This window comes from Syzygium oleosum, unplaced genomic scaffold (assembly GCF_021117445.2).
Source record: "Syzygium oleosum isolate NSW1041296 unplaced genomic scaffold, Sole_v2.1 Sole_v2.31, whole genome shotgun sequence".
In the NCBI taxonomy this organism is placed as follows: domain Eukaryota; kingdom Viridiplantae; phylum Streptophyta; class Magnoliopsida; order Myrtales; family Myrtaceae; genus Syzygium; species Syzygium oleosum.
In genome coordinates, this window is record NW_026607515.1 from 1,013,750 (window position 1) to 1,041,733 (window position 27,984).

The 27,984-nt window shown below is 40.2% G+C and overlaps 3 protein-coding genes across 3 annotated transcripts in view; 1 reads left to right on the top strand and 2 right to left on the bottom strand.

The window, feature by feature from the left end:
- Window positions 1–3,561: 3,561 nt before the first annotated feature.
- Window positions 3,562–6,583, top strand: LOC115686041 (uncharacterized). Its single transcript, XM_056304213.1, has 5 exons — window positions 3,562–3,837; window positions 4,119–4,174; window positions 5,217–5,378; window positions 5,799–5,900; window positions 6,144–6,583. The coding sequence occupies exons 1-5, from the start codon at window positions 3,645–3,647 to the stop codon at window positions 6,276–6,278; spliced, it is 648 nt and encodes a 215-aa protein (XP_056160188.1). The 5' UTR covers window positions 3,562–3,644; the 3' UTR covers window positions 6,279–6,583.
- Window positions 6,584–6,964: 381 nt separating this feature from the next.
- Window positions 6,965–11,753, bottom strand: LOC115669229 (hydroxyproline O-galactosyltransferase HPGT1). Its single transcript, XM_056304212.1, has 12 exons — window positions 11,569–11,753; window positions 11,350–11,413; window positions 10,904–10,953; window positions 10,571–10,752; window positions 9,827–9,890; window positions 9,673–9,745; window positions 8,936–9,059; window positions 8,633–8,720; window positions 8,503–8,553; window positions 7,679–7,750; window positions 7,485–7,597; window positions 6,965–7,338 (listed from the first exon to the last, which is right to left on the bottom strand). Exons 1-12 carry the CDS (start codon window positions 11,679–11,681, stop codon window positions 7,316–7,318), a joined length of 1,017 nt encoding a protein of 338 aa, XP_056160187.1. The 5' UTR covers window positions 11,682–11,753; the 3' UTR covers window positions 6,965–7,315.
- Window positions 11,754–13,287: 1,534 nt separating this feature from the next.
- Window positions 13,288–27,984, bottom strand: part of LOC130135315 (uncharacterized) — a 59,626-nt gene continuing 44,929 nt past the window's right edge. Inside the window, exon 2 of the mRNA XM_056304128.1 lies at window positions 13,288–13,592. Within this exon, the coding sequence (XP_056160103.1) occupies window positions 13,487–13,592 (106 nt within the window). The 3' untranslated portion in view covers window positions 13,288–13,486. The remainder of the gene's footprint in view (window positions 13,593–27,984) is intronic.

Below are 27,984 nucleotides of genomic sequence, written 5' to 3' on the forward strand. Positions count from 1 at the left end.
AAATTATAGTAGCCGTAATCGTAGTTCATGACCAACGGGGCATCGCTGTAATCGTAGGCCCAAGGCAAGGTCATGTTTTTATAGCCCGAGCTCAAACTAGCTAGCAGCGAAGTAGCAATCCTTGTGAAGTTGAAAAGCAAGAGAGGCGATCCTAAACATCTCATCAGCTCGATTTGTTATACACCGTATTCTTCCAATAAAGAGACAAGTATTGGTTCACCTCGTACTCGCCTTCTAGATCTATCTAAAACGTGAACTTCCCTTGTTTTGGTTCATCATGACTTGCCAAAGAAGTCAGCATTAAATTCATCAGTCATCAGCATCCCCGAAAGGAACGTATCCAACCTCCAGAAGATGCTCTTGCTCTAGTTGTCTTTCATCAACACTAGGTTTCCTGAATTTAGAAGATTCACAGGCAGGACCAAAGAGCTCAAACCCTTGATTTTGATCAGACGGATCTTTCGTTATTCATCCCATAACTTGAGTTCGCCATTCACCAGGCCGAATGAACCTACGGGGCTGATGAGCGGGTCATCTCGATTGGTGACCGAGACGATAATCCGATATTCATATGTGCATCCAGGGGTCAGAAATCCCTTCCTGAGAGAAGGAGCCGATCTCGAACCTCTTGCCAGCGAACACAAGAGTCGCTTCTCCCGGGTACGTAATAGTACCTCTAGTTAGGGTATCTATGCTCGAGCAAAGTGGAAGGAGCATCACAAATATGAGAAAGTAACCAGTGGAGGGGTCGCGATTGGTGGACTAATACTTCATCGTAGAAGCCATCACTTGCTCTTTCTTTCTCATTAGACCGTGACAAGTTTTTTTTAGCTTAGAAAGCTTTTTTCAAGATTTCATAGTTGTCTCTCGCTATGATTCTTTTAGAAACCCTAAATTGGGACCATTTTCTAAAGAAATGGTCATGAGCTGATTTGTGTTAAATAAAGTCTTGAAATTGTCAACTTAGTTTCAAATGAGACCCCTAATGAACTCGGGTATCTCATGTGCATCTCACATGTATCTTCGTGCGATGTACGTGCATCTTTCATGAAATGCACGGGCTTGTCGGTTGTGATGATTTGGCCGATCCGTGAGTTCAGGGCCTTATTAAATGCATAAATGAATATTGTTGTTAGTAGATTTTGAGAACGAATTATAGTAGCCGTAATCGTAATTCATGAGCAACGGGATGTCGCTATAATCGTAGGCCCAAGGCAAGGTCATGTTTTTGTAGCCTGAACTCAGACTAGCTAGCAGCGAAGTAGCAACTCTTGTGAAGTTGGAAAGCAAGAGAGGTGATCCTAAATATCTCATTAGCTCGTAGGAACTTATTATACACCACACTTTTCCAATAATGATACAAGTGTTGGATCACCTCATACTCGCCTTCTAAATCCCTTTAAAGCGTGAACTTCCCTTGTTTTGATTCATCATGACTTTCCTAAGAAGTCATCTTGAATTTATCAGTCATCAGCATCCTCGGAAAGAACGTGTCCGTTGGATGAGCGAAGCTTTGCCAGAAGATGCCCTTGCTCTGGTTGTCTTTCATCAATACTAGATTCCCTGAATTTAGAAGCTTCACAGGCATGGCCAAAGAGCTTGAATCGCTAATTTTGATCAGACAAATCTGTCGTTGTTCATCCCATAACTTGAGTTCGCTATCCACGAAGCCAAACGACCCGTAGGGTTGACGAGCGGGTCATCTCAGTTGGCTACCGAGGCAATGATTCGAGGGTCCAACCTGTAATAACTTATTCCTATGTGCATCCTGGGGTCGGAAATCCCTTCCTGATTGAAGAAACCGAGCTCGAACCTCTTTCTAGTAGACATAAGAGTGGCACCTCCCGGTACGTGACAGTGCCTCCACTTAGGGTATCTATGCTCGAGCAAAGTGGAAGGAGCATCACAAACATGAGAAGCAACGAGTGGAGGGGTCGCCATTGGTGGACTAATACCTCATCGTAGAAGCCATTACCCGCTCTTTCTCTCTCACTAGATCATGGCAAGTTTTTTTAGCTTAGAAAACTTTTTTGAAGATTTCGTAGTTGTCTCTCGCTATGTTTATTTTTGGCAACCCTAAAGTGGGGCCGTTTTCCAGCGAAAGGGCCCTAAGTTGATTTGTCTTAAATAAGGTTTTGAAATTGCCAACTTAGTTTCTAATAAGACCCCTAGTGAACTCGTGCATCTCACGTGCATCTTCGTGCGATGCACATGCATCTTTCATAAAATGCACGGGCTTGTCGGTTGCGATGGTTGAATTGAAGGTGGGTTGATAATGGTTACAAGCTTCTTGTCAAAATAATATTTAATTAATTTTTTGATTTTTTGTTTTTTTTTTTACTGAGTGCCGACCTTGTTGGCTAATAAGTAAGGGCTTGCGAACCCTTGCTTTATCTGCGAGGGGGTGAGGGCCGCCATCGCCGGCCAATGCAAGAGCTTTAAGCAAAAGTAATTGTAGAAACTTGAAAATTTAATTGATGAGTTCACAAGATAAATTGTGTGTGTTGATAATCGAAACTTTTTCACAATGACTCAACACGGCTTATACAGCCTATCACAAACTGGAATGTCTCCTAAGCGGTTAATTTCTAAATAAAAAGTTACAACCGCATGGCCATGATTTTTTTACTTCATTATCACCTCTATAGCTGCATATCATCTTATTTATAAGCAGTTACAACTCTTTAGTTGTTATTGGCCTCAATTTCGAGTTCCACAGTTGCTGTATGCTATTGCATGTCATTTTTCTCTACGAACTATTAATGACTCATCAATCTGTACCTTTATTGTTTTCAATGACCTACCTTTAACTCATACTAAATTTACTATCAATCGCTAACTAATTGTCATCATATGTCGACAAGAGCACTTGGTCACCGATATCGATGATCCTCAACAAACTCCTCTATCACTGCTATCCCGCTATTCGTGTATTTGCTCAACACCAAGCCTATCATTCAAGCCCATCTAATACCAAAGCAAATGCAAGCACAAGTGCTATCTTCCGTCCGGCTGAAAACTACACGAAATGGCACCATGAAATACCCCACTTGCTAGATCCACAAAGCCCCTTTTTCTTCTCTTTCCTTCTTTTCATTGACCAATTGGAATTATAAATTCGTTCCCGACACCATTCCATCGTCTTCTTTAACAAATTTCATATGGTACCCGAAACAATTAGGTCGCCCTACAACTTACACCTAATTCATGACATGATTTGACAAAGATCTACCGTGTTAAACCAAGCTTTCTCAATTTCTTATTTTTTGGCCCAATATTCCCAGTCATCCTCATATTTTAATATATATGTAAAAACTAGAGTGCACGAAAGACAACAACAAGATCAAAGTGGCGCAGCGGAAGCGTGGTGGGCCCATAACCCACAGGTCCCAGGATCGAAACCTGGCTTTGATATAATTCAGAGTGGCTTCCCTGACACCCTCTTTTTTGCCCTTTTTCCATTTCTTTTAATTTCTAATTATTATTATTATTATTAGTATTCTATTTTCATTATTTTTGTTTCTTTGTATGCCATCCCAGAATTTTCAGATCGTCGTCGCCTCCTCCCTCCTTCCCAACGATCCCGGCGGACCGTTTCTCTTCTTCTTCCTCTTCTTCTTCTTCGTCTTCTTCTTCTTCTTCAGATGGACTACGATTTCAGGAACAGCGCGCAGTATCCGCTGTACAGGACCGCCTCGTCCACGCCGTCTTCCGCGCCTCCGCCGCCGATGATGTACGGGCACTCCGGGTACCCCAAGGTGGCGGCCCCGCCGCACGCCTCCGCCGCTCGCGCCTCCCCCTATCCACACGCCGCTCATCCTCCTCCGTCCTCCTCCTGTAAGCTCCCGCGCGCGCGCCTCTCTCTCTCTCTCTCTCTCTCTCTCTCTCGCTGTAGCTTGTTGCAGCGGCAAAAGAAGTTATGCCGAATTGCTTTATGTTGCGATCGGCGATTTGATTGGATTCGATGGATTAGCTGAGGATCTTGCCTTGTCGGCTGTCCCTGGATCGAAATGATTCGTTCGCTTCTGGTTTTGACTAATGATCGGCAGCTCCTTTCCGTGCATATGCCGACTGAACTCTCTCTCTCTCTCTTTCTCTGCTTGATTTTGGCGGTTCAGCGGCAGGATTGGGCGTCAGGGTTGCTATCAAGCCAGAGTACAGGATTTCTCCTCCGGTGAGTTTTTTATTTTTATTTTTATTTTTGTAACATGTTATGGTTGATGTTGTTGTTGTGATCGTGCGAGGTTCATTTACATTTTACTGTTGCTGCTTTAAAAATTCCTGTGGATATGCTGTACGATGGGCTTGGTTTCGTCGTTTAATTCCTTATCAATGTGCGACCATCGAGACGAACCTGGAAATTATGCTCTCGATGATGTGGTGCCAAAAGTCTTGGTATCTGATGGTCTGTACTTGCCGATGCATCGCACAAATGAAGAACTGAGCGATGAACGACTTTGTTTGTTGTTCTTCAGATGGGTTTATGGGCTTGTTATCAAAGTGAGAAGCAGATAATGTCGCCTCTTCTGCCTTCACTACTGTTTCCCCTCTATACTGGAGAATGTGCCTTCACCTGTTAAATTTGGTCGTGGCGACGTCATTGTTTATAAACTGGGAAGAGTTTCAACCGATTAATGCTATGCACATTGATTGCCCGTGTGGAATTTTTTGTTACTTTTAGATATTAATGAAAAAAATGACGAGTGTGTATTTAAGGTCCTTAGTTTGGGGATAATCTCTGCTCCTATCTTATTGGGCATCGATTTCTCCTTTGAAATAAACATCTCCCGCACATAGTGTCACGCCAAGAAAGGCATAGTCTTGCGCATGTTTTACATAGAACCACGGAGTTAAGTCTCATCTATAAAGAGCGCGACTGCGTGAGTACTGTTCTAGTCTGCTGTGCAAGACATTTTCCTAGAGCTTAGTGTCTCTTGAAGAACAGGTTGCATACAAATGTTGTTCTAGTCTTTTTGCTTCCGAAGACTTTCTTGGCTCCGTCCTTATTTGCGTACCAATTCGACATTATAAAATGGATATGGTCGGCTGAATAGTAAGTACGTGGGGTTTGAGACCTGATATCTCGTCGTATCTTTCTGCAGTCTGTCCTGCTTCCGTGCTAGTTGTTATTCTAGTTTGGTTTATAGTTCTGTAACATATATTTATTATTTTTAGGCATTTGGTTTTCTCATTCTTACGTATCAAAATGTTTCTAGCCCCATCTTTCTCCACAAGTTGGAGAGATAAGTCGAAGCAACTTCCAGTTTGACTTTGACTTTGAGAGAAAAATTTTAGCTGAGGCAGAGAAAGAAAGCCAGAACTGGAGCAGGCTTGCCACGGAAAATCTTCCATCACGAACCACCGAGCCAACTCAATCAGTATGCACTCCTATTCTTCTGTTTAGCTATATGATGTTGCTAGGTTGTGGATGTTTCCCACAACTGTTTTATCTTAGTGCTATATAAGTAGTCAAGATGGAGGTGTGTTTCAGGTTAGGCCTGAAAGAAGTCGGTCATTCTCATTACCTAAGATCATGGACATTTAAGTTTTTGTCAAGGAAAATGCTAAATAGTTGAAGAAAACTCAATAGACTTTTATGATTATGTGGGAATATTTTTTTAAAAAAAAACTCAATTTATTTGGTAATTAGTTTTGGATGTATGATATTTTGGTTCTAGTGATGTCATCTCGTAATGAGTTCAACCTCTTAAATAGATGTGTTTAGCATTGAGAAACTTAGCCCTTTTCAGTTAACATCGGTTATTGTTTTGATTTATATTTTTCATATTCTAACCTAGGGTCGTGGTGGCGATCCAGTCGTTAGTAAATACATTGCCTCCGGGCTTAGTCCTGAAGCTGTTTCTCTGGCAGTTGCAAATTACGGGGACACTCCTGTTAAGGTACTTTTTCCATCTTTCTAGAAGGTTAATCAACCTTCTTTCATATTGGTTTAGATCTTTCGGTACCGTGGCATTAAAAAGGCACATTCCTCCATTAGAATCTTGGGGTCCGAATCATACACTGGTGCAATTACATAATTAAGCCAGGCATAGCATAGATATACCCCCCTCTTACAAGCATGTGACGGGTGCATCCGGCATCTAATTCGACTCTTATAAATTGCTTCACGTTCTGCTATCCAGGTTCGGGAATTCGTAAATGGGTACACTCTTTTGCGGGAAATGGGGTTTTCGTCTAGCAGTGTTGCGGAAGCCTTGGTCACATATGATAACGACACCGAAAAAGCATTGACTCATTTCCTCAATGGCTCATCTTGATGCTAGCTGATGATATTCCAGATCATATTTTGCGGAAGTGATGTTTCTTTTTCTTACTGTATAGTCTTCTATGCATGATGAAGTATGTCAAATTACAGGTTGACAATAATATACATCATGTGAAAAAGGATCTAATGGCTGGGACATGGTCAAAACAATGTCTAATGGCTTGCGTCCCAGCTTAGACTTAGAGGACACATTTTAGAGAGGCACACTGTTGTTGATCTAAGCATTCTGGGATACATTGCGCTCAGGATTGTACTCGTATTAGTAATAAGGATCATCAATTACCGTTTTTTGGAATATACGTTCTGTTTCTTCATATGCCAATCATTTATGCTCTGCCGTATATGACGGTCCAGCTTATCACATGGGTCTTATTGTACTAGTCCAGTGGAAACGAGTGAAATAAAGCTCATCTCGACATCTGCCCAGTGTCTTACTGTTTTCTATATTTCGGACTGCTTTCTTGGTTTCTACAAGTGCCCTTCAAGTGCTGCGCAAAGAGGTCTCTCGACTCTGACCAGTGTCTTACTGTTTTCTATATTTCGGACTGCTTTCTTGGTTTCTACAAGTGCCCTTCAAGTGCTGCGCAAAGAGGTCTCTCGACTCTGATCTTGCATTTCAGTGGAGGAAGTATATTCACCGTCATCTCGTAGAAATGAAAAATAGCAAATGATATCGACTATAGTACAATCTCTCGGTAGCACGTTGACTCTATTAAATGGGGCTGAATCTCCTCTGTCACTATAAATGAAAGAATAATGACCCATTTGATAGACACTTAACTCAGAGAATGTTGTTCTGCATCCAGCATGGGACCTATTTAGGGCCTTAAAAGTATTCATCTTTTGAAGCCTTCTTCAGCAACGAGCTAACATGCCGAAGTTGAAAAGGAGGGCTGCCAAATCTCCAGTTCCATACATCACCTCTCCACCAATCAACCTAAAAGGGTCGCAGAATTCTATATGCAAAGAACTCTTGAAAGAATCAATGGGCCTAGTGCGAAGTATAACCCTGGTATCGCAAGCGACGCGTCAAGCACCTGCACAGATTGCTCCTGAAATAGGGAAACAAAATCAAATCGTGCAGTGATAAACAGCATCTCTTGTGTCCCGCCCCCGTAACAGGAACCGGCAGAGAGAGAGAGAGAGAGAGAGAGAGAGAGAGAGAGAGAGAGAGAGAGAGAGAGAGAGAGAGAGAGACCTGTTGACCAAGATGAGCAGCAAAACTTTGCTTCATCAATATGCATGACATCAAGCCCGATAAACCAGGAACCAACGCTCACATCGTCATGTGCATATGTACGAAGAATGGATCTGCACGATAGAATTACTATGAATCCATCCAGGCAATTGCATAGAGCTAATTGAGTATAAGCAAAACAGAAAGGAACCTACCTATTTATCGATACAAATTTTGCCAAAGCTCGTGATATGACAAGCAACTCCCCTGAAGCATGGCGAAAGTATCTGCATGGTCATGAGACGAAACTTCTCACACACATAAGGAATATGAAATACTAAGTATAAGATACAAAAGGCAAACATGTGAGAATCCCTAAATAAGAAAACCTTTAAGTGGTAACCATTTTAATGCTCAATTTTTCCGAGTGAAATCCTAATACCGAGTCCAGGGCAGACCCCAATTATGTGTCACGTTCTTCACCGAATTCTCATTTGACAAATTTCTTAATGCTACTGCAGGCTGCAGCAGAGACTCATCCCTCAAGTCTCCACTTCCTCTGGACTTCATATTCTGAAAACTTATATTCATAAGCGTGTTTACTTATGTGCATGTACATGCACAGATATGGTTCAATCAGTCACGAAGAAATAACGACTAATCAAACTAAGATAATTGCATATTAAGTGCAGCAAGCGGATTGCAGGCTCTTGTGACATCACCAGAATTTCCCTCACAAATTCATTATCGGTTCGATCATGGACAATTAAGTAATTTGCTGCACCACGATAATTGTAAAAACTCCTTGGATCAAAGGAGCAGCAAACATCTTGCAGAGAAGTCCCCGTGGAGTAATATGCCACCTAGACCTAGTATGAGCTGCACAATTATCAATTTTTATGTCTGGGATGGGTTTATACTTTCTGATGGATCAATGACCATTGGTTGCGAATACTCCTTAGCAAATGGAAATATCAATGCATGATCTTCTGGATCTAAAGTTGCGAGAGAGAAAGGAAATCAGCTATATAAGACTTACGATTTTTTATCACCAAATTTCCACCAGTCTGGTTCATACCATTGATGTCCCCTGCAAATACTCAGCCAAAGTAAGTTAACAAACGCAAAAGGTAAGTTAACAATACATGTATCCAGGATGAAATGCTCACCGCTCAGAGAATACTTCGCCTGACTTCATGCACCCTATATAAACACGAGGCTTGTCCAAGTGAGCCGCAAGTGCAGTCAACAAGGCATCTGTTGAGAGAAGCACAATAAACGGAAATAATCTTAACATGCACTGTAGTAGCAGAGGGCAAATATCTGATACACAAATTACAGTTCAATTAGAGATGACAAATCAGTAAATTTTAACATTATTTTACCAGGAACCTAAGGGGCAAGGGTTGTGATCCAAGTCTATGCCATGTATATCACATTCTAAACTCTATCTACACGACAATTGAACTGACCGATATTTACATAGACATCGTCCTTCACTTTAGCATAGAACTCAGCGTCCCATGTTTCAGCAGCATGAGCAAAGAACAGTTTTGTCTTCTTTGGAGTCTTGTCAGGTGCCTCAACATGATTATCCTGTTACACAGACAAATCAACAATCTTGAAATTACATCATCAAATCATGATTCATCCAAGAGGACCACAGCAAAATCAAGGAATAGTAATGTAGAAAACTAACAGAATGCATTCATGGCAGTCATGGTCAGATTGTGTCCACAATCAGCAAAACACTGACAAACTGGAGTTTGATTTGAAAGCAAAAGTGATGCAAGCTATGTAGAGGATGGTGTCAAATAAGATGGAGAAGAAAACGAGTTTCTGCATAACTATGACGAAACCAACTTGCACAAAGCTATGCTCAACTTAAACGTTCTCAGTTTCATATACCGAAAACATCCTTCTAATCAGGTTTTGGCTCTTTTCTCATCGAACACTAATTTTCTATGAGTTAATAAGATGCATTTCTTCAGCTCCTATCCTACTCATAAGCACATGAGATGGCAAGCACATGAATTTTCTGCCTCATAGATTTTCTTGCAGATTTCAATGACCCCCAGAAGATTTTCTCAATCAAATTGTGATAAATATGGATATTATTTAGCTGTGTAAGAGAAAAACTAACAACAGTCATAGCTCAATTCAGCAATATCATTGATATGCAACTATAAATTATTGCCAAGGCACGAACAAGAATGATGAAGTCATTAGTCTGCCTGTTTTCACTGTCAATCGCCCCATCCAAGCTGTCTCCCTTATCTGCACTGCAAAGTAAATCATACAAGATTTTAATCTATCATCCGAGAGGAAGAGCGGTATAGCTGGTAAACATGAAAACCTCATACCTTCTTCCAATTACAAAACGAACGATGATGCCTTTCTCATCCTCCAACGTTTTTAGAGCCGTACCTGTGAAGAGAAAGTATTCCATTTACAATTTGAAATAGAACGTTAAAGCTTTCCAAATTAAGGAACAAAAAATTATAAGCACGGCGTATCCATGATAAATCAGATTAATCAATGCATCAATAAGCAAACTTTGGCCTTTACAGTATGTCCTTGGTACTATTAGACCCTAAGCAATAGGCCTAGAGGTGTTGAATAAGGTAGGGATTGGAGAGTAAGTTCGAAAAAACTCCTGCCAAGAGCAAAAAGAGGTCACTGGTGCTACCTTGCACACCAGCTCCCCTAGAAAACATTATCTACATTCTGAACTCCTTTTCCACTACAGGGAATTTTTATCCAACTTTCGATTTCATTCAACCAAGCCTTCCCTAAACTATTTTAAATTGGTCGTATTGCTCGGAGGGAACTTGACAAGTATGGCAGAAACAGTTTCTTCTCCTTAGAATATGTGGCTCGTAAATAGAACACAGACATTCAATATGCCGGAAAGGGATGGGCAGTGTTGCTGTCAGTGAGATGTCACACAAATGCTGAATAGAGCATAGACAGACTAATTATCTCAAAATGGTAGGTTAAACCAATACATGAGGATTAAAAAGGAGAAACTAATTTATGCATTGGATTACTTCAGTAAGTATAAATATCAGTGAGTCTGCCAACAAGAGCAAAGATTGCTTCCATACCACTTCCCATCCATGCCTTCCGAATTGCATCTCTGTTGTTCTTGCGGCCAAATCTTGTAAATATTCCTACCACAAGTAGCGGTCTTTTCTTAGAATCATCCACTGAGTGCTTAGAGATGAAACCCTCTTTTTTAGCTGCAGCCAACTCCATCTTTAGGGCTGATAGTTTCTTGTGTTGCTCCCTAGAAAGCCAAAGATGTTTCACAACACTCACTGAGAAGAAATCCTCATATTATTCAAGAAACAACTAGCGGGACCTCAAGACGAGCACTGAACAGAAAAATGATTAAATAATCTTGATATGAGTCTGATGCCAGTAGGCAGATACTTTACCTGCAGTTGATAATCTTCAATGTGTCATCCACCGATATAGCAGATCGCCCCTATCATCAAGAAGACACTGCTCAGCTTAGTCATTTTGGTCACCCCAGGCTCAGCATGGAATGCACAACATTTTAAAATGGAACACACATCGATTTACAAGTCATGACAACGTCTACTGTTTTGTACTTGAATTCAGGGATAATTCCTTTAAAAAAAAAAACAATAACTGGAGCTAAGCAGCACCCAAATTGTCAACAAGTTTTGTAACCAAAATGTCTGGCTGTCTAAATTGTGATCCCAAACTGTTATCCAATATATTGGAGAAAAGTCTGAATTGGCGCCGAGTGGAACGTGTAAATCTATCTCTATCACACACTACCTAACAAAGAAGGCGAACAAAATGAACCACCCGGACTCAAATCAGAAACACTGTATAGGCAAAGCAAAATGCTCACCTGACCAGTTATCCTATCGAGCTGCTTGATCAAGTCAACCCTGCTCTGCGAATCCTGCCAGAGCCTAACACCAAAACAGACGGACACATTTTCAGAAGCACGCACTGGCACACAGCACTTCAATTCGAAAAGAGCTGATTAAGAGTAAAATCAGGATGCACGTCCAGCAGGCACTTAAATTTGCACATTCACATGTGAATCATTTAAAGCATTACGAACCGGCCAGCGACGTATAAGGAAGCGAACGTGGCGAACATCGACAGCATCAGGCTCGAAATCCGCGACCGAGACACCATTCCCGACAACCGATGACTCGATCCCCTGCTATGCATCTTCTCCTACCTCTCCGTTACCGCAGCGCCGGTCGGTCCTTCAAATTCGACGCGGGAGTGAAAAAGGAGAATCAACGCCGATGGAGATCTCCGGCGACGCCGGAAACGTGACGCGGCTGGGGCGAACGGAGATCAGGCCGACGGATCAAACGTGGAGTTCCGAATCGAATCGAGCGTCGGAGGTTTGCTGGAATCGAACGAAGAGGAAGGGAGCTTGGCGGATCGTGAGGGTTTTGAAATGGCCGGAGCCTGAAGTGGTAACTGCAATGTGGATGTTAATGCGAATTCATGAGTCGACGCGCGAGCAGAAGCGATCGTCGTCGTCAGTGTCGAAGGGCGAAGGACGAAGGGGGATTCCGTTGAAGCTGTTGGCCGGTCGTCGTCCAAAGGTTGGAGTCGCTAAACGGTTCTAGTTTGTTTGTATTGGGTACGGCCCAATTTGTTGTGGGCTTTCTCAGGTGTGAGGCCCAAGTCGATTGGACCTCAACAATTTTCCCTTGGGCCAGAAGGATCGACCATCTCAAACCTCAAATAATTCAAATCTATCATGACACGGTTAACTCGAAACTTATACAAGTCGATGCCTTCCGGCCCATTCTTTATTATCAAGCTAAAATTTGCGGATGCTCAAATGTAATCCTGTACAAGAAACATAGAGAGAGGAGATGTCAACATAGTCTTTTGGAATCGTTTGCGTAACCATAGTCATTCAATGGTCTTTTAGACTAAGAGGTGGCCTAATTCCAAAAAAAAAAAACACCATCTTTAGGTCGAGGAACAATTATGACCCGAACTTTTTTTTGTCCCACAAAAAGGTACCAATTTTAGGTCGAATGACAATTCTGGGCTCAACTTTTTTTTGTCTCGTAAAAAAGCACTAACTTTCACTTAAATCCCAGATCTAGCCCCCATTGACTTAGAACCATTGATTATCTAACTTGACTATTCCACCTTAATAATAAATCCACGTGGCTTGCTGACTGGATTTAAAGCACTATTCATTGTCTTATTCTTTGAACCACAACTTGAAGAATAACGGTGAAACTGTTTGTCTCCTTCACTTTACCGGCAAGTCAAAAATATCTCCAGATTGAATCTCTTTGGTCAGATTTCGTCGTTTTTTCATAATCTAAAGCTGTAGACCATAGTCCGTCGATAGACGCCATGGATGAGATTCATCAAGCTCACTACCATAACCTTTTTTCTCAAACAACGGTGACTTAAGACAGAAAGTCAACGGGGGGTCAAATTTGGGATCAGGATGAAAGTTAGTGATTTTTTATGACACAAAAAAAAGTTGGGGTTAGAATTATCACTCGATCTAAAGTTGGTGCTTTTTTATGAGACAAAAAAAAGTTCGAGCCAGAATTGTCTTTCGACCTAAAATTGATGCTTTTTTTTGGAATCAACCACTAAGAGGTTCTGATAACGACCTCCCATGGCGATCTCCCGTCACATGCGCCGACGACAAAGCTTGTCTTCCTTTCGACCGGCATACGGTCACCATCCGAATTGGTACGTGAAGCGTTTTTCACCGTATGACTGTAAGGAAAAGTTTACAACCGCATTATGTTGGTCCATATTGCAATTTCACCTTGCAAAAAGAACCAATTATTCAACAATTGAAAGTGAGGAGGGCATTCAAAAAGTACATGGACTGTCAATACAAGGTGCATGAACAATCTCCCTGCCAAAGCCGGAAGACGCAGAGATTTCGATACTTCGAGCTCATTGTGCTCCTTCTCCTTCGCAGGACACTGTGTCCAAACCAACGGGACCTCGACAACAAAGTATGGCACTTGTTCTTAAGGTCCACCAAGAATAGCATTCTCAATATCTTCTCTACTCAATGCATAGCTGAATCTTCTCTCCACGTCTTTCTCAAGGTTTCCTGGTCCACTTTTCAGGTATCTGCACAAAGAATTTGGAAATCTAACAACAAGGAAATTAGGGCACTCTGGAGTTTAAAAGAAATCATATGTTAAAAGCAGTAATGCACGAGGCTTCTGATCTATTTCATTTTAGTAAAACCAAAAGAAGGAACTGTATTCAAAACAAAATACATCACCAAATATATCATGTAACACTTATATCACATGCCATGCTATCATGGTACGTAATTTACTCTGCACAACACATGATCTATTGGATTATCCGATATCAGCAGGCCGCATGATACCCTTGTTACATTGGATACCTTCTCAATTCCAAAGCAAAAAATAGCTCCTTTTCTCTCTAATCTTGATAAAGAAGGGAAAAAATTGGTCTAGAAGTGACTGGAAGTTAAGATTCCTTTTTCGTGTAAAAGAAAAGCACTCCCTTTTTCACTGCCTATGTTGTCTTATCTCTTTGAAGTTTCATTTATCTAGAGTGCACCACAAAGCATGACCAGAAAAACCATGACCAGAAACACCCAAGAGGAGGGAAGTATTCAGTAGCCATGTTTGTCAGATGCATATGCATATGCATATGTGTGAAACAAACATATATTCTACTAGCCGAGGAGAGAGGAAATATCACTGAGGAGCTAGATTCAATTGGCTCATGCGAACTCATCGAGAATTATGAATGTGAACAGAAAATCTAATGAAGAACCTGAATAGAAAGGAACTGATCAACCAATTTACAAGCTCTAAATAATTTTCCACGGTAATCATTTCAAGCAACCGCATTTAAGTTATAGAGAGCCAAACACCATTTTATTTTCGGTTTCTACGGATCTACAGCTATAACTCTTGACAAATTGTCCAAAAAGAAAGAGAGAAGTGCCTGCTGAGCAAAACCATGCAGTTCAAACAAGCAAATGTCTCAAGCAAATAAAGATTTTCCTAGTGTCAAGCCACATATCATCATCTTAGAACAGAAGGGCAGTCTAGAGATGCCAGTTTAAGAAAAGAGAGCAACTAGCAATTTCCAAGGGTATTCTGTTCGTGAAGTGGCTAATGAGATGCGATAACATCTTTTTCAGTTCTCTCGTTTACTTTCTATCTGTTTCTTGGGTGACAATCCTTCTTGTTCTCTGTTCAGGATCCATCTTCTTACTATTTGGCCAGCTGGGAAAACACAACCCTTCATGAGATCAAACTTTAGGCTCAAAGGCAATCTCTCATCCAGGTAATTAATTTCTCTATAACCTGAATTGAATGACAATGGGATGTTCAAGTAATCTCCAGCTAAACAGATTCTAGGAACTCAAAACAACCAAGAACTAAGTTGACGAATTAACTCTAAACTTTGGGCGGTTCAGTTGCCTTCGTATCCCCATTCAATGGACGTTACAGAACTAAGTAACCACAAGATTAAAAAAAAAAAAAGGACAATCTTTGTGTAGAACCTGCCCACACAGCAACATTGATAGTGTGCAAAGCATGTGTACCTCCTAAGAATGTTAGGAGAGGCAACCCCTGTTAGGAAAACCTCATAATAGATTTTGATGTTGACAAAATTATCCATGAGTAAGTCTGACATATGCTTTTGAAGTATTCTAAGTCCAGGAAGTTATATTCTGGAAATCCAAACTTTACATGAATTAGAATGAGAAGTTCAGGTTCTGCAACGCAAAAGACAAAGTTCATATTTTATATATGGCAGTTGAAGAACTTCAGTTTATATATTGGAATCAAAAGATTCAAATTTTACAGAACAATCCATTTTGACTCAAGTTCTGAAATGCGAAATAGGAAAAAGACTTTATCCAGACGTTATCGCAAACTTAGAACACACACAATGGTTAGTAATCTGGCTTGAATTTCACCAATGTAGAGTATTGATTGATTCGATCTTAAACGGCTATTTTGCAAGGAATATTTACATTGCAAAATATCTTTAATTGATTAACAATCAATCCCATGACAAGTTTATTTCTAAATGGAGAAGCTCTGCTTATGGAAATCAAAGTTCTGGTTGTATGGGCGACTAGATTCAGTAGGATTTAGATTTTGTCACTCAACGGGCTACTCAATCTTTTTTATACAAATCTGTTCAAGGTGAAGATTGGAAGATGATCCTCTGAAGACTATCTAACGGTTAGTTTGGAAGTGGAAGAGTATAAAAGGAGACAAATTGTAGAGGCGCAGAAGTAGAGAGACGATATCCAGAATCATCCATTCCAAAGTTTGAGCATACTCCGACCAGTGTGACTTGTCTTTCTTGAGCTAATCTGTGATATTGAGACCTATTATAAGAGTGATTGAGTGATATAGAGTGACATATCTTTTATAGAAAAGTCATCACTCAGAATTTTTAATCTCTTGATTGAACATCTAGTGAAATCTAGCCAGTAGGCTGTCAGCGTGGGAGAGTGGTATTGACACCTGATTTTTAGCTCATTTTTTTTGGTCATATTTTCAAAAATCTCAAAATTAGGACTAGGAATCTTGGCCAAGCCTAAAAACCTATTTCTAAACCAAAAAAAATAATTTTTTAGCATTTTCTTGCATTTTTCCTTAATTTCTTTTAGTCAAAATAAATGAGAAAATCAAGAAAAATAGTAAATGGAATCAGAAAATTCCATAAAAATAGTCATTAGTCCTATTTTAAATTCAATTTCATTAATACATCATCAATTTTGAAAAATCTCAATCAGGTATATGTTTTTCCCAAAATTGGGCAAAATTAAACCCGAATTGAACCAAAAATGCAATTAAATTTTTTCTAGTCATTTTTAAGTCATAGTGTCTTCACAACAAATGATTCTCGGACCTCAAATTGCATACTGGTCTGTCCAATTGCACAATTTGTCAAAGAAATCAGAAAACCCCAAAATTTAATTGAAAATTAAGAATTTTGAGCCCAAATTGGGAATCGTGCCCAATATGAAATTGTCGAACCATGAGACTATCATTTCTAGGGTTAATCAGATGTGGGTAATTCAATTTTGGCATCAATTTTGCCTAATCATGTCATTAGGACATCAAATTGAACAAAACCCTATTAACCCGAATACAAAAATGTGAAAATCTTAGACACAATTATAACAAAAATTGGGGAAAATCACATATTTGGGTTCGGAATGTGATGAGAAATTCAATTTTGGGGTTTAATTTTAAAAATTGTGTCAAAATTGAGCTTAATTGGCTAATTTAGACCAACCTGGGTCTGCAGGGTCGACCGGGTCGACCAGGTCAACCCGACCCGACCCGGGTCGGTCACCTTCTTCGCCCGACTCACCAGACCGCATCAATCCCAGAAAAAAAATGTTTCAAGCCAGCGACTTCGCCGATCCTTTCCGGTCAATTTGGCACGTGACAATCGACTGGGCCAGCTGGAAAATCTCAAGCTGGCATCAGTGAACCGATATAACCGATCGAAAATTGGTTCTAACCGAATTTGGGCGGGATTTTTTTATCAACAAAAACCAAGAAAAAACTGAACATTGAGGAGGAGGTGTTCGACGAAAATCCAAAGAGAGAGAGGAGAGAGAAACAGGCGAAACCAAAGAGGAAAAGTTAGAGAGAGAGGGTCTGAGGTTCCCACCCGAGCGTCCGGCGCTGCCCTAGACGGTGGAGCACCGGCAAATCGGGGTTTGGCAGTAACCTCCCCTCCTTGTTCCAGTCCGATTAGCTGATCGTCAAGGTCTGAAAGCTGATCTCATTCGGCGTGTTCTGACGCTTTCCGACGAAGCCGAAGTAGCCAGATTAGAGTCCAAGTGACGAAGAACAGCTCCATGGGTTCCGATTAGCCCGAGAACTTCGATTTGTCATCGAACGAAGAAGGTAAACATTGTTCATAGTCACGGTTTTCCCAAAAATTTCCAGAATTGAATCTTATGCTCGTGTGATTTCGTTGATGATTTTTTCGCATTTTGATGTTTAAAACATGTTCCTAATCACGTTTTATGTCTTTTGATTACATTTTGTTGGATAAAACTGCATAAACCGAACCGGTTGTCCATGAACCATCTCGCCGGAGTTCATTCAACCCTCACCGGAGCATTGCCGTGGCCGTAGGGCCATTCAAGTTAGCTTCCTTGACCTTGTTTGATGTTTTGTTAGTCATTGGAACCGAGTTAGACGGCTAGGGCGAGTAGGATAGTTATTCAGATTCTAAAAAAGTAAATCCTAGCCAATGAAAGTTAGTGTTTTAGAGACTGGATTTCGCCAGCCGGCGAAGGTCTGGCGACATTCCGATTGGGCTAGATTGGTAATGGGTAATGTGGACTTTGTAGTGAATTAATCGGAATGGCAAAATACTCACCGGAAGGTCGCCGGAGACGGGTTCGAACCGGTGGCCCCAAAAATGTTCAATACAGAAATATGCACACCAGATGCTCGGGGAAATGCCCCAATGAAATTCCTTTGAAACGGCACTGTTTCGGTGCTGTGCCCGCCGGAGAAGATGACCGGCGACTGGTGCCGGTGACGCCCGGTTCGGCCAAGCCGAACCGAGTTGAACCGAGCTGGTTCGGTTCACCACTTCAGCGGGAATTTTAAAAAATAATAAATAAATAAAAAAATCTAAAAAATTCATAAAAATTCATAAAAACATAAAAAAAAATTGAAAAATTGAAAAAAATCAGAAAAAATATAAAAATTTTAGAAATTTAGAAAATTTCGGAAGAAATAGGAAATTCATAGAAAAAACATAAAAAAACATAAAAAAAAAATTAGAAAATTCATAAAAATTAAAAAATTTTCAGAAAATTCATAAAAATTCAGAAAATTCAGAAATACAAACAAAAAATGTGGAAAATTTAGAAAATCAATAAAAAATTGAAAAATTGGAAAATTCATAAAAATTTTTAGAAAATCATAAAAATCAATTCTCGGTTAATGAAATTTTCCAAAAAAAAAATCAAAATTTTTTAAAATTCACAGAATGGTCCAAAAACACTATGGCCAACCATAAAAAGTGAGATTTAAATTTTTGGAAGTGCCCAAGTGGCATTTTTAGAAAATCTCAAATTCAGAGGTTATAACGCCTAAAAAACCCTAAAACCCAAAAAAATGTGAATCATGAAATGAATAAGCTTCTAGAGTTTCATTAGGGTTTGGATGTTTTGATTGCTTTTCATTTTTAGAGACCATTTAGGATTGATTGATCTGATTGACATTGATTGTACATTTAATACCTGATTGTTTCTTCTTGCGATTAGAATGGGTAGAATTAGTGGGTAAGCCTCGGAAATTTGCATGACACGTTAGACATCGTATCATTCTTAGGTACCGAAAGGGCGTTAGGGATCTCGATTTGGGATCAATAATGTAACCAAGTCCCCGTACTCAAAATCTCTGATTCGTAGAATCGTGGTATTTCTCCCGTACCTCGATTAGGTTTCTAGTCTATCTACCAATAATGACTAGTGGCGACTCCAAAATCACAAACTTAGATTAAATAGGAAATTATCATCCGCTGTCACGTGAGGTATGGTCTGGGAGAGACCCTTACACGGAAATACCTCCTTAGCACGCAAATCACGAAAGTCCCAAAAAAAAAAGGCGCGGCGCGACAGGCTTGGCGACTCCACTGGGGACCACATTTTCTAAGTGGACTTAGGCCTAGATAGAACGATATGCTTGTGTTTTGTGCTTGTAAGGATCCCAGGTACGTCCCGCTAACGATAGTGTTAAATAGTTTTGCAGGCGGGTGGTATAAGGGGTGTAGTCTTTGTTAACCCTTGTTTTGCAGGATGGTGTTGAGATTGAATATGGTTTGAATGAATTTTAGAAGTGCTGTTTGGTCATTAATTGCTACGCATGTTTTTTAAATTACTTTAGCACTACACCATTAGCACACACCACCCGTGGCCCAACCCCGGCTACATTTAGGATTACCCTTAGGAGATATGTGTTTAGGCGAAACTATGAGCTGATTGCTCATGGGATCGTTTAAATGCAATACCGATCACCGAGGTGGAATAATATTTCATTACTTTGGACCTATTGCCTATTGAAATGGAATCCCTTGTCCATGAAGGTAATGACCTTGAGCCTTTAGCATATCCTACCCTTTTAGGCGTCAAAATTTCACTGGTTGCATGCGCTTGTCTTTGTGGTTGGTATACCTAAAACCAAACAAAAATATCATGGTAAGCAAGTATCGTTCCATTCCATTATTTTACAATTATGTATGTTAGTTGGCACATTTTTTTTAAAAAAAATGCCTAAATGACATTCAATGCTTGATGTAAATACCCTTTCATTTTAGAATGCATGATTCGGGCGTCATACTCCATTTGGCCATTCTTTCATTTTTAGATGAAATGTATGGGTCCATGGCGGTTGTTTCATGTAATTCAAGTGCTTATTTGTTCATTTCAATGTATTCGAAGTTGTAAACCATAGTTTAGGACTTTATGGTCTAAATGGAGTATGACAGAATGAGCATTTATATCACACATTGAATTTGGCCATAATCTCAACTATGTGCTCTTTTAAGGTTTAAACGGACTCAAAATGACATTTGCATTACTTTCGAGGCATGCAATTGAACTTTACCTCCGTTTTACCTCAAAAGGACATATGATTTAAATGGAGGCATTAAAATTGATTCGTAATCCATGGTGATTAATAACAAATCTTTTTGCATGATTAGGCTCAATGGGAAAACTAGACATCCAAGTAATTCCCATTCCTCGGAAGGAACTCGTTGCTTGGTGGAAAGGAATGTCCAAGGACAACCAAACTTATGTCCAAGAAAGGCTTGGATACCTTCTCAAACTTATGGATGTAGAACATCAAGTCAGCTTGGTCCAAGCTTTGGCGCATTTTTGGGAAGTTTCCACCGCCACATTCCAACTTGGAGAACATGAATTGGTACCAACATTAGAAGAATATCAAGCCGCCATTGGAATTAATTCTAAACCTAGGGTCGTAGAGCCACCCGTTGGACTTAATCCTGTGAGCCTTTTAGCCGAATTCCTTAACCTTAAAACTTTCAAAATCGAAAAGTTAATCAAATCAAACACGGGTAGATTTCCATTGTCCTTCTTAGTAGACAACTTTTCAAAACTTCCTAGGGAAATGGGAAATACTTCAGCCAGGGTATTCATTCTAACTTTCTTCAGCTTTATTCTATTCCCCGTGTCCAGAACGGGATTAGACCCTTTAGTCGCTGTGATCGCAAGACAAGCATGTCTTAAGTGGGACTTCTCTAATATGCTTGTTGCCCAAACCGTCATTTCCTTAAACACATATCAAAATCGTGGGAGGTGTATCTTTCAAGCTTCTACTGGTCTTTTGTCATTATGGTTCATCTCACACATTCGACTATGGTGTCGTTTCATGAACATTCGCGAAAATTGTTCGACGATAAATCCAATTGAATGATACATTCGTCTCCAAAGCAAATTACCCAAACAATCTTTCTTAGATTGGGCCAATTTCATTAGAGCTTTAACTTCTGATCAAATCCAATGGTGGATCAATTGGCCAAAGATTAGCAAGGCGAAGATCACAAGCCAAGAGGGAAATGCGGTACCATTGCTTGGTTTGAGTGGAAGAGCAGCTTATAGCCCTCTAAGGGTTATTAGACAATTTGGGATACTTCAGCAAGTACCACCGGTATGGAATCTCGAAGAGTTCGCCTTTAACATCCCAAGTGGAATTATACCCGAAGAGGAAAAAAATATCCTTCAAGCCAAAATTCACAAGATCATCCTATCTTTGGATAACCCACTCAAACAAATAATCGAGTGGCCAAAAAGCTTGGAAGAAGACATGAAGATTCGCATGGCCTCTAAAGAATACATAAAATGGATAGAGAATAAGCGTCTAATTGATGTCGAGCCATATATTCCGTTGAGCGTGGTACCATATCTTGTAGATGAGTATGTCCCATAATACATTGTTCCAAGCATGCATGGAGTGGAACCCTACGTCCCTAAAGAGGTCGTGATCGATGTGGAAGAATGGGAATCTCGAGCCAAGGAATGAGAAGAATATCAAAAGGCGGAAGCTGTCTTAGCTAGCAAGAAGCCTAGGATTAGATGATTTAGATTCCCATTTGAGTTTAAAATCATGATGTCAAACAATTTCAAATTTTATATGCAATGTTGGATTGATCATTTTCTAAACATGCATAGATAATTTCAGAACACGATTACAAAACATAAAGGAATTACCATGGATTGCAATTCTTTGAATTGTATGATTCCTTGAGAAAGACATTGATGAAGAATTTTATACAAGGCTAAGGCTTGTATGAAAATTTTTATTTTTGACAATCTCGTGAAACCATACAATTAAAAGGATGTAGGGTTTCGTGATCATTTTGCTATGCTAATATCGGGTCTTTTTATAAAGCAGGTTGTTTAGCAACGGAAGGTAAAAGACCTCGGACTCGATTACAAGTTAGAATGGCGGAAGAAGAAACCCGTGCTCAACTAGCTGAAGTCGAGAATCAAATGACCCAGATGGCCGCCATGATGGCAAAAATGAAGGCTTTCATTCTCGCATCCTGTGGACAATATCCTGTTACTCCAAATGTGGGAACTTCAAACGCAACCGAAACACCGATTGAAGACCTAGTCAGAAACAAAGAACTGGTTCAAGAAAATCCTCCAAAGACTACGTCTGAGGTGGTAAATTTGGAAGAGGATGATCAAATCAAGAAGACATCCAAAACAAAGGATGAAGAGGAGGCCAAGAGATTGGCCAAAACTGAAGAATGCTTAGCAAGTCAAGGCTATGAGCTTCAAAGGTTTGACAAGTTCTGGCCATACGCAAAGATGGTTGTTTCATAAAACTATAAGGAACCAGAGTTCGTGAGCAAGTATGATGGCACTGGTTATCCCAAAAGCCATTTGAAGTATTATCTCCGTAAGATGGCGAGATGTTCAGACAACACGCCACTTCTTATTAACACATTTCAAGATAGTTTGAGAGGAGCGGCCCTCGCATGGTACACAGCCCTCGACATAGAAGACTTCACTGAATGGGATCATTTGGCGGGAGAATTTCTTCGCCAGTACAAGTTTAATGTTGAAGTACTCCCAACTAGAGAGGATCTCGTCAGAACCGAGAAACGGAATAATGAAGGGTTCAGAGCCTATGCTCAGAGATGGAAAGCTGTTGCCTCACAAGTAAAGCCCGCCATAAGTGAAGACGAGCTTATTGAGCTCTTTCTAAAATCATTGCCAACTGAGTATTATGACAAGCTTCATGTATCAGACTGTCAAACATTCACCATATTGGTAAAGATTGGTGAGAGAATTGAATGGGGGTTAAAAGAGAAGAAGGCTCAAGAAACAGCGATACGAAGGCCTTACCCCGGAAAAAAAGACAAAGAGCCCATCCGAGAAGTGGCTATGGTGTCTAGCCCAAATACTCATCAAGCATCATTTCCAAGGCAATCAAATGTCACTTGGAAAAACCCAAGGCAGTTCGAGCCAAATAAAAGACCCATGAAGTAATACACACCGTTGCCCCGACCCCTGTTAAAGCTATCACCAATGCTTCTAGAAGGCATTTGGTGGCCAAGGAAGTATCGAGAGACAATCCTGCAAGATTTTCTTTGTACGATGAATAAAAAACTTGCACCTATCACATGGGGGAAATGGGACATGACGTAGATAATTGTCCCACTCTAAAGTACAAGGTTCAACAGCTCATTGACAAGAAGATATTGAACTTCCAAGAGCCCGAGTCAAATATACATCAGAATCCTCTTCCTGAGCACAATATAATAAACATGATCAAGGATGAAAAAACAGTGATCAAGTCTGACGATGAAGATGAATATGAAGTCAAGATTAAAGCTTCTCGATTAGGAGATGCCCGCTTTCGCCAAGAAGCACTCCTAAAAGGTGAGATTGTAGACAACTTGGGAGAAGACTTTGGAAAATATAACTTCCAAGTGAAATATACCCCACCACCATGGTCATTCAAAGATGAAGTAATTGTGCATGATGGTTGGGGTGGTATGGACGATGAAACTAGTCCTGAGGAGAAAGCCCTGTCTAAGAAGAAAATGCTCCAAGATGAAACAGATATGGATGAAAAGGAGAAATATAAAGTCCGACAAGGTGAAAGACGTTTCACCCAAAAATCATCCAGGGAAGGCGAAACCGTAAACTTACTCGGTCAAGACAGCGGTAAATACAATTACCGTGTCAAATATACTCCACCACCATGGGCGTTCAAAAATGAAGACATTATACCGAACGGATGGGGTGGCATGGACGAGGTCCCGATGAGCCAACTAAATCTCGAGGAGAATGAAGATCGGGACGAGAAAAAGAAGAAAAAGACTCGCCGAGGTGATAGGTGATTTGTTCGAAAAGCACGAAGACAAGGTGAAGTTGTCGATTTTCTGGGACAAGATAGTGGCCGGTATAATTACCGTGTCAAATACACACCTCCTTCATGGACATTCAAGAACGAAACGATCACACCTGATGGCTGGGGTGGAATGGATGCTGGCGAAGCCAATAGAAGCATGGTATCCATGATTACACCATTTCTAATCAAGATTGATGAGGTAGATAAATATAAGGAGGATGAAAGCCTTGTCGAACCAATCACTATCCAACTTCCCATTGATCAGCTAAGGATCAAAGAAGAAGAAACACAGCTTGTGATTATCACTCTCCCTCCAAAAGAAAAGTTTGATACTAAATGTGTACCTTGGGATTACTCTCCCAAAGAAGTTGATGCCATAACCCGATCAGGGAGATGCAATGTCTCGAAGGAAGGTGAGCACGAAAAGAAAGGAGTAACTGAAGAAGATGTAAACAGTTGCTTTCGGTCATGAAGACATGCGAATTTGAAGTAATTGAACAGCTAAGAAAGATGCCGGCATAGATTTCTCTGTTGGATCTCTTTAAGACTTCAGAAAGCCACAAAATGGTACTTATGAAGCTTCTTAATGAAGTGCATGTCCCGGAGACAATTAATGAAGTACAATTGGAAGACTTTGTTGGCACTATTCTTCTGAAAGACCAAATTGCCTTCTCCGATGAAAATTTCCCAATTGACGGTCATTCCCATAATAAAGCCCTGTATATCGCCGTCAAATGCCGGGGCAATGAGGTGTCACGGGTATTGATCGATAATGGTTCCGCACTTAATTTGTATACACTAAGCACACTGCATCGCTTGGGGATTAGCGAAGAGCTCATTAAACCTTCTAAAGTAACGGTGCGTTCGTTTGATGGAATGAAGAAAGACGTTATTGGCGATATCGAGCTTGAGGTGAACATAGGCCCTGTGCCTTTCCTGATTGACTTCCAAGTAGTGGATATTCCGAGGACTTTCAACTTGTTACTCGGAAAACCTTGGATTCATATGGCTGGTGCCATTCCTTCTAGTCTCTATCAGAAGGTTAGGTTTATCATTAATGGCAAGATGATCACCGTACACGGGGAGACAGATTTCGCCATTTACAAAGAGAGTGCAATACCGTATGTCGAACCCGAAGTGAAAGAAGAACCAAGTTATCATTCCTTCGAAATGATCTCAATGGTGCAAATTCCTACCGGTTGCATCATAAAATCCCGGGAGTTTTCAACATCATCCATTATGTCAGGAAGGGCGTTATGCCAGTATGGATTTACTCCCGGTAATGGTCTTGGATCGAAATCCCAAGGGATCAAAGAACCTATCACTCCGCTTGTTACAAGAATGAAACATGGAGTAGGTTATATTCCAGATAACTCCAAAGATCACTATGGAGGCCAAGGCCGAGGTCGAAAGAACCTTGGAGGCTGTAGAAGCTGAGGTGATTGCATAATTAATCCATCCATATCGAAGGGTAAAGCTAAAGAGCTTCTCTATCATCATATCCACATCAAAAAAACTTTTCCTAGACCTTCCAAGCTACTTCAAGAAGAAGACTTACATGCAGAGGAAGAATCTGTTCTGCCAGGTTTATTCGAGGAGAATGCCATCAACGTTATCATAACTGAGGCAGAAGATACCTACGCACTGGAGTAAGAAGATTCTCTTGAACTTTTGTTACTAGTTTTTTGCATTGCATTTTGTTGATTGCCATTTCATGTTTCTTGTGATTTCATTTGCAATTTCAGTTCAGTTGCAATTTACATTCCTGTTGATATAGATGTAATCACGTTTTTCAATTCAATAAAACTGATCAAATGTTTTGTTAAGGACATGTAGAAACAAAACCAAACCTATGATGAACATTATCCTTATTCGTGGGGCTTGAGGCTTTGGGTTTCTATATTGCTCCTTATTGCGAAAATGATTTTAAGAGCAAGGAAGTCTGATGATATGAAGACTAGCTCTGTCTTTTTATTCTTTCAAAATTAGTTTCAAAATGAATTTCCAAAAGGGTTTTTCATAAGACCATGTGCATTACTTAATTCGTATGCAATTACTAATCATGTTTGTTACATGTCAGGCATGAGCATTCGCATATCCATAATAGGTTCATATATGATTCAAATCTTTCCAAGGAGATCACTTGCGATATTGAAGTGGATAATGAGGATGAGGAATTGGTCAGAAAGGAATGGATTAGTCATGAAGAATCAAAGCCACTCACATTAGAGAAAACGATCACTATTAATCTGGGTAATAAAGAGAATCCCAAAAAAGTTAAGATTGGAGAAAGTCTTCCCTTAGTAGAAGAAGAAAGGATCACAGACTTGCTCAGAGAATATCAAGATATATTCGTATGGTCTTATGCTGACATGCTAGGCCTTGATCGAAGCATAGTTGACATGCTTTGCCAATTGATCCAAATATCCCACCAAAGAAGCAAAAACTGAGGCGAACGAAGCCGGACTTGGCAAAGAAAATAGAAGAAGAAGTGATGAAATTGCTCAAAGTCGGTTTCATCGAAGTGGTACCATATCCAGAATGGTTTGCCAACATAGTACCCGTAATGAAGAAAAATGGTCGAGTACGGGTGTGCGTTGATTATCGCGACCTAAATAAAGCAAGCCCTAAGGATGATTTCCCGCTTTCATATATCGATGTATTAGTGGATAGCACTGCTGGGTTCGAAACATTTTCATTCATGGATGGTTTTTCAAGATATAATCAAATCCTCATGAAGAAAGAGGATAAGGCGAAGATGTCCTTCATAACACCACGGGGCACATTTTGTTACAACGTGATGCCTTTCGGTTTGAAAAATGCTGGTGCTACATATCAAAGGGCAATAGTAACTTTGTTTCATGACATGATGTACAAAGAAATCGAGGTATATGTGGACGACATGATAGCAAAATCCAAATAAGGAGAAGATCATGTTGAGCTGCTTTGCAAATTGTTCGAAAGACTTATAAAGTATAAGTTGCGGCTGAACCCTAACAAGTGTGTATTTGGGGCAAAATTCGGCAAACTGCTAGGGTTTGTGGTCAGTAGCAGGAGCATCGAAATAGATCCCTCCAAGATCAAGGTAATATACGACTTAAAAACTCTTTCTACGATAAAAGAAGTGAGAAGCTTATTGGGGCGATTAAATTACATTGCCCGTTTCATTTATCAGCTTTCTGAGACTGCTAAACCATTCTTCAAACTGTTGAAGAAAAATGCCAAAGTGAAGTGGGATACAGAATGTCAACAAGTCTTTGACAAGGTCAAATAATATCTAGTATGCCCACCAGTGTTGGTACCACCAATCTCTGGAGTTCCGCTGATCTTATATTTGACGATTCACTATGAGTCGTTAGGAGCGGTGCTTGTACAAAGAAGACCAAATGATGGTAAAGAACAAGCCATTTATTACTTGAGCAAGAAGTTCACAACATCAGAAATGAATTACCCGGCAATCGAGAAGACGTGCGTTGCATTGATTTGGGTATTACACAGATTAAGACAATACACCCTTCATCACCAAATTTTGCTAGTGACTGAGAATGATCCGATCAAATACCTTCTTGAGAAATTCTCCTTGGTTGGGAAATTGGCAAATTGACAAGTCTTGTTATCTGAATTTGACATCAGAAGTTCATCCCAAAAGTCAGTCAAAGGACGAGCAGTAGCAGATATGTTGGCGGAAAATTCGCAGAATATTGACAATCCTGAAGAACAACTTGATGATCATATATTGATATTGGTCGACGATAAATGGACCATGTATTTTGATGGTACAACTAACTTATCTGGATCAGGAACTGGGGCAATACTAATCTCTCCAGAAGGCCAACACTATCTGGTATCTGTAAAATTGGTATTTTCATGCACCAATAACATTGCTGAATACGAAGCATGCATTCTCGGCTTGCAATTAGCCTTTTCAATGAAGGTAAAAATGTTGCAAGTATATGGAGATTCTATGCTCATCATATTGCAAATAACTGGTGAATGGCAAACTCGAGATGCCAAGCTAATTCCTTATCACAGGTACTTAGAAGAAATGATAGAAAGTTTCGAAGAAGTGACATTCGATTATCTCC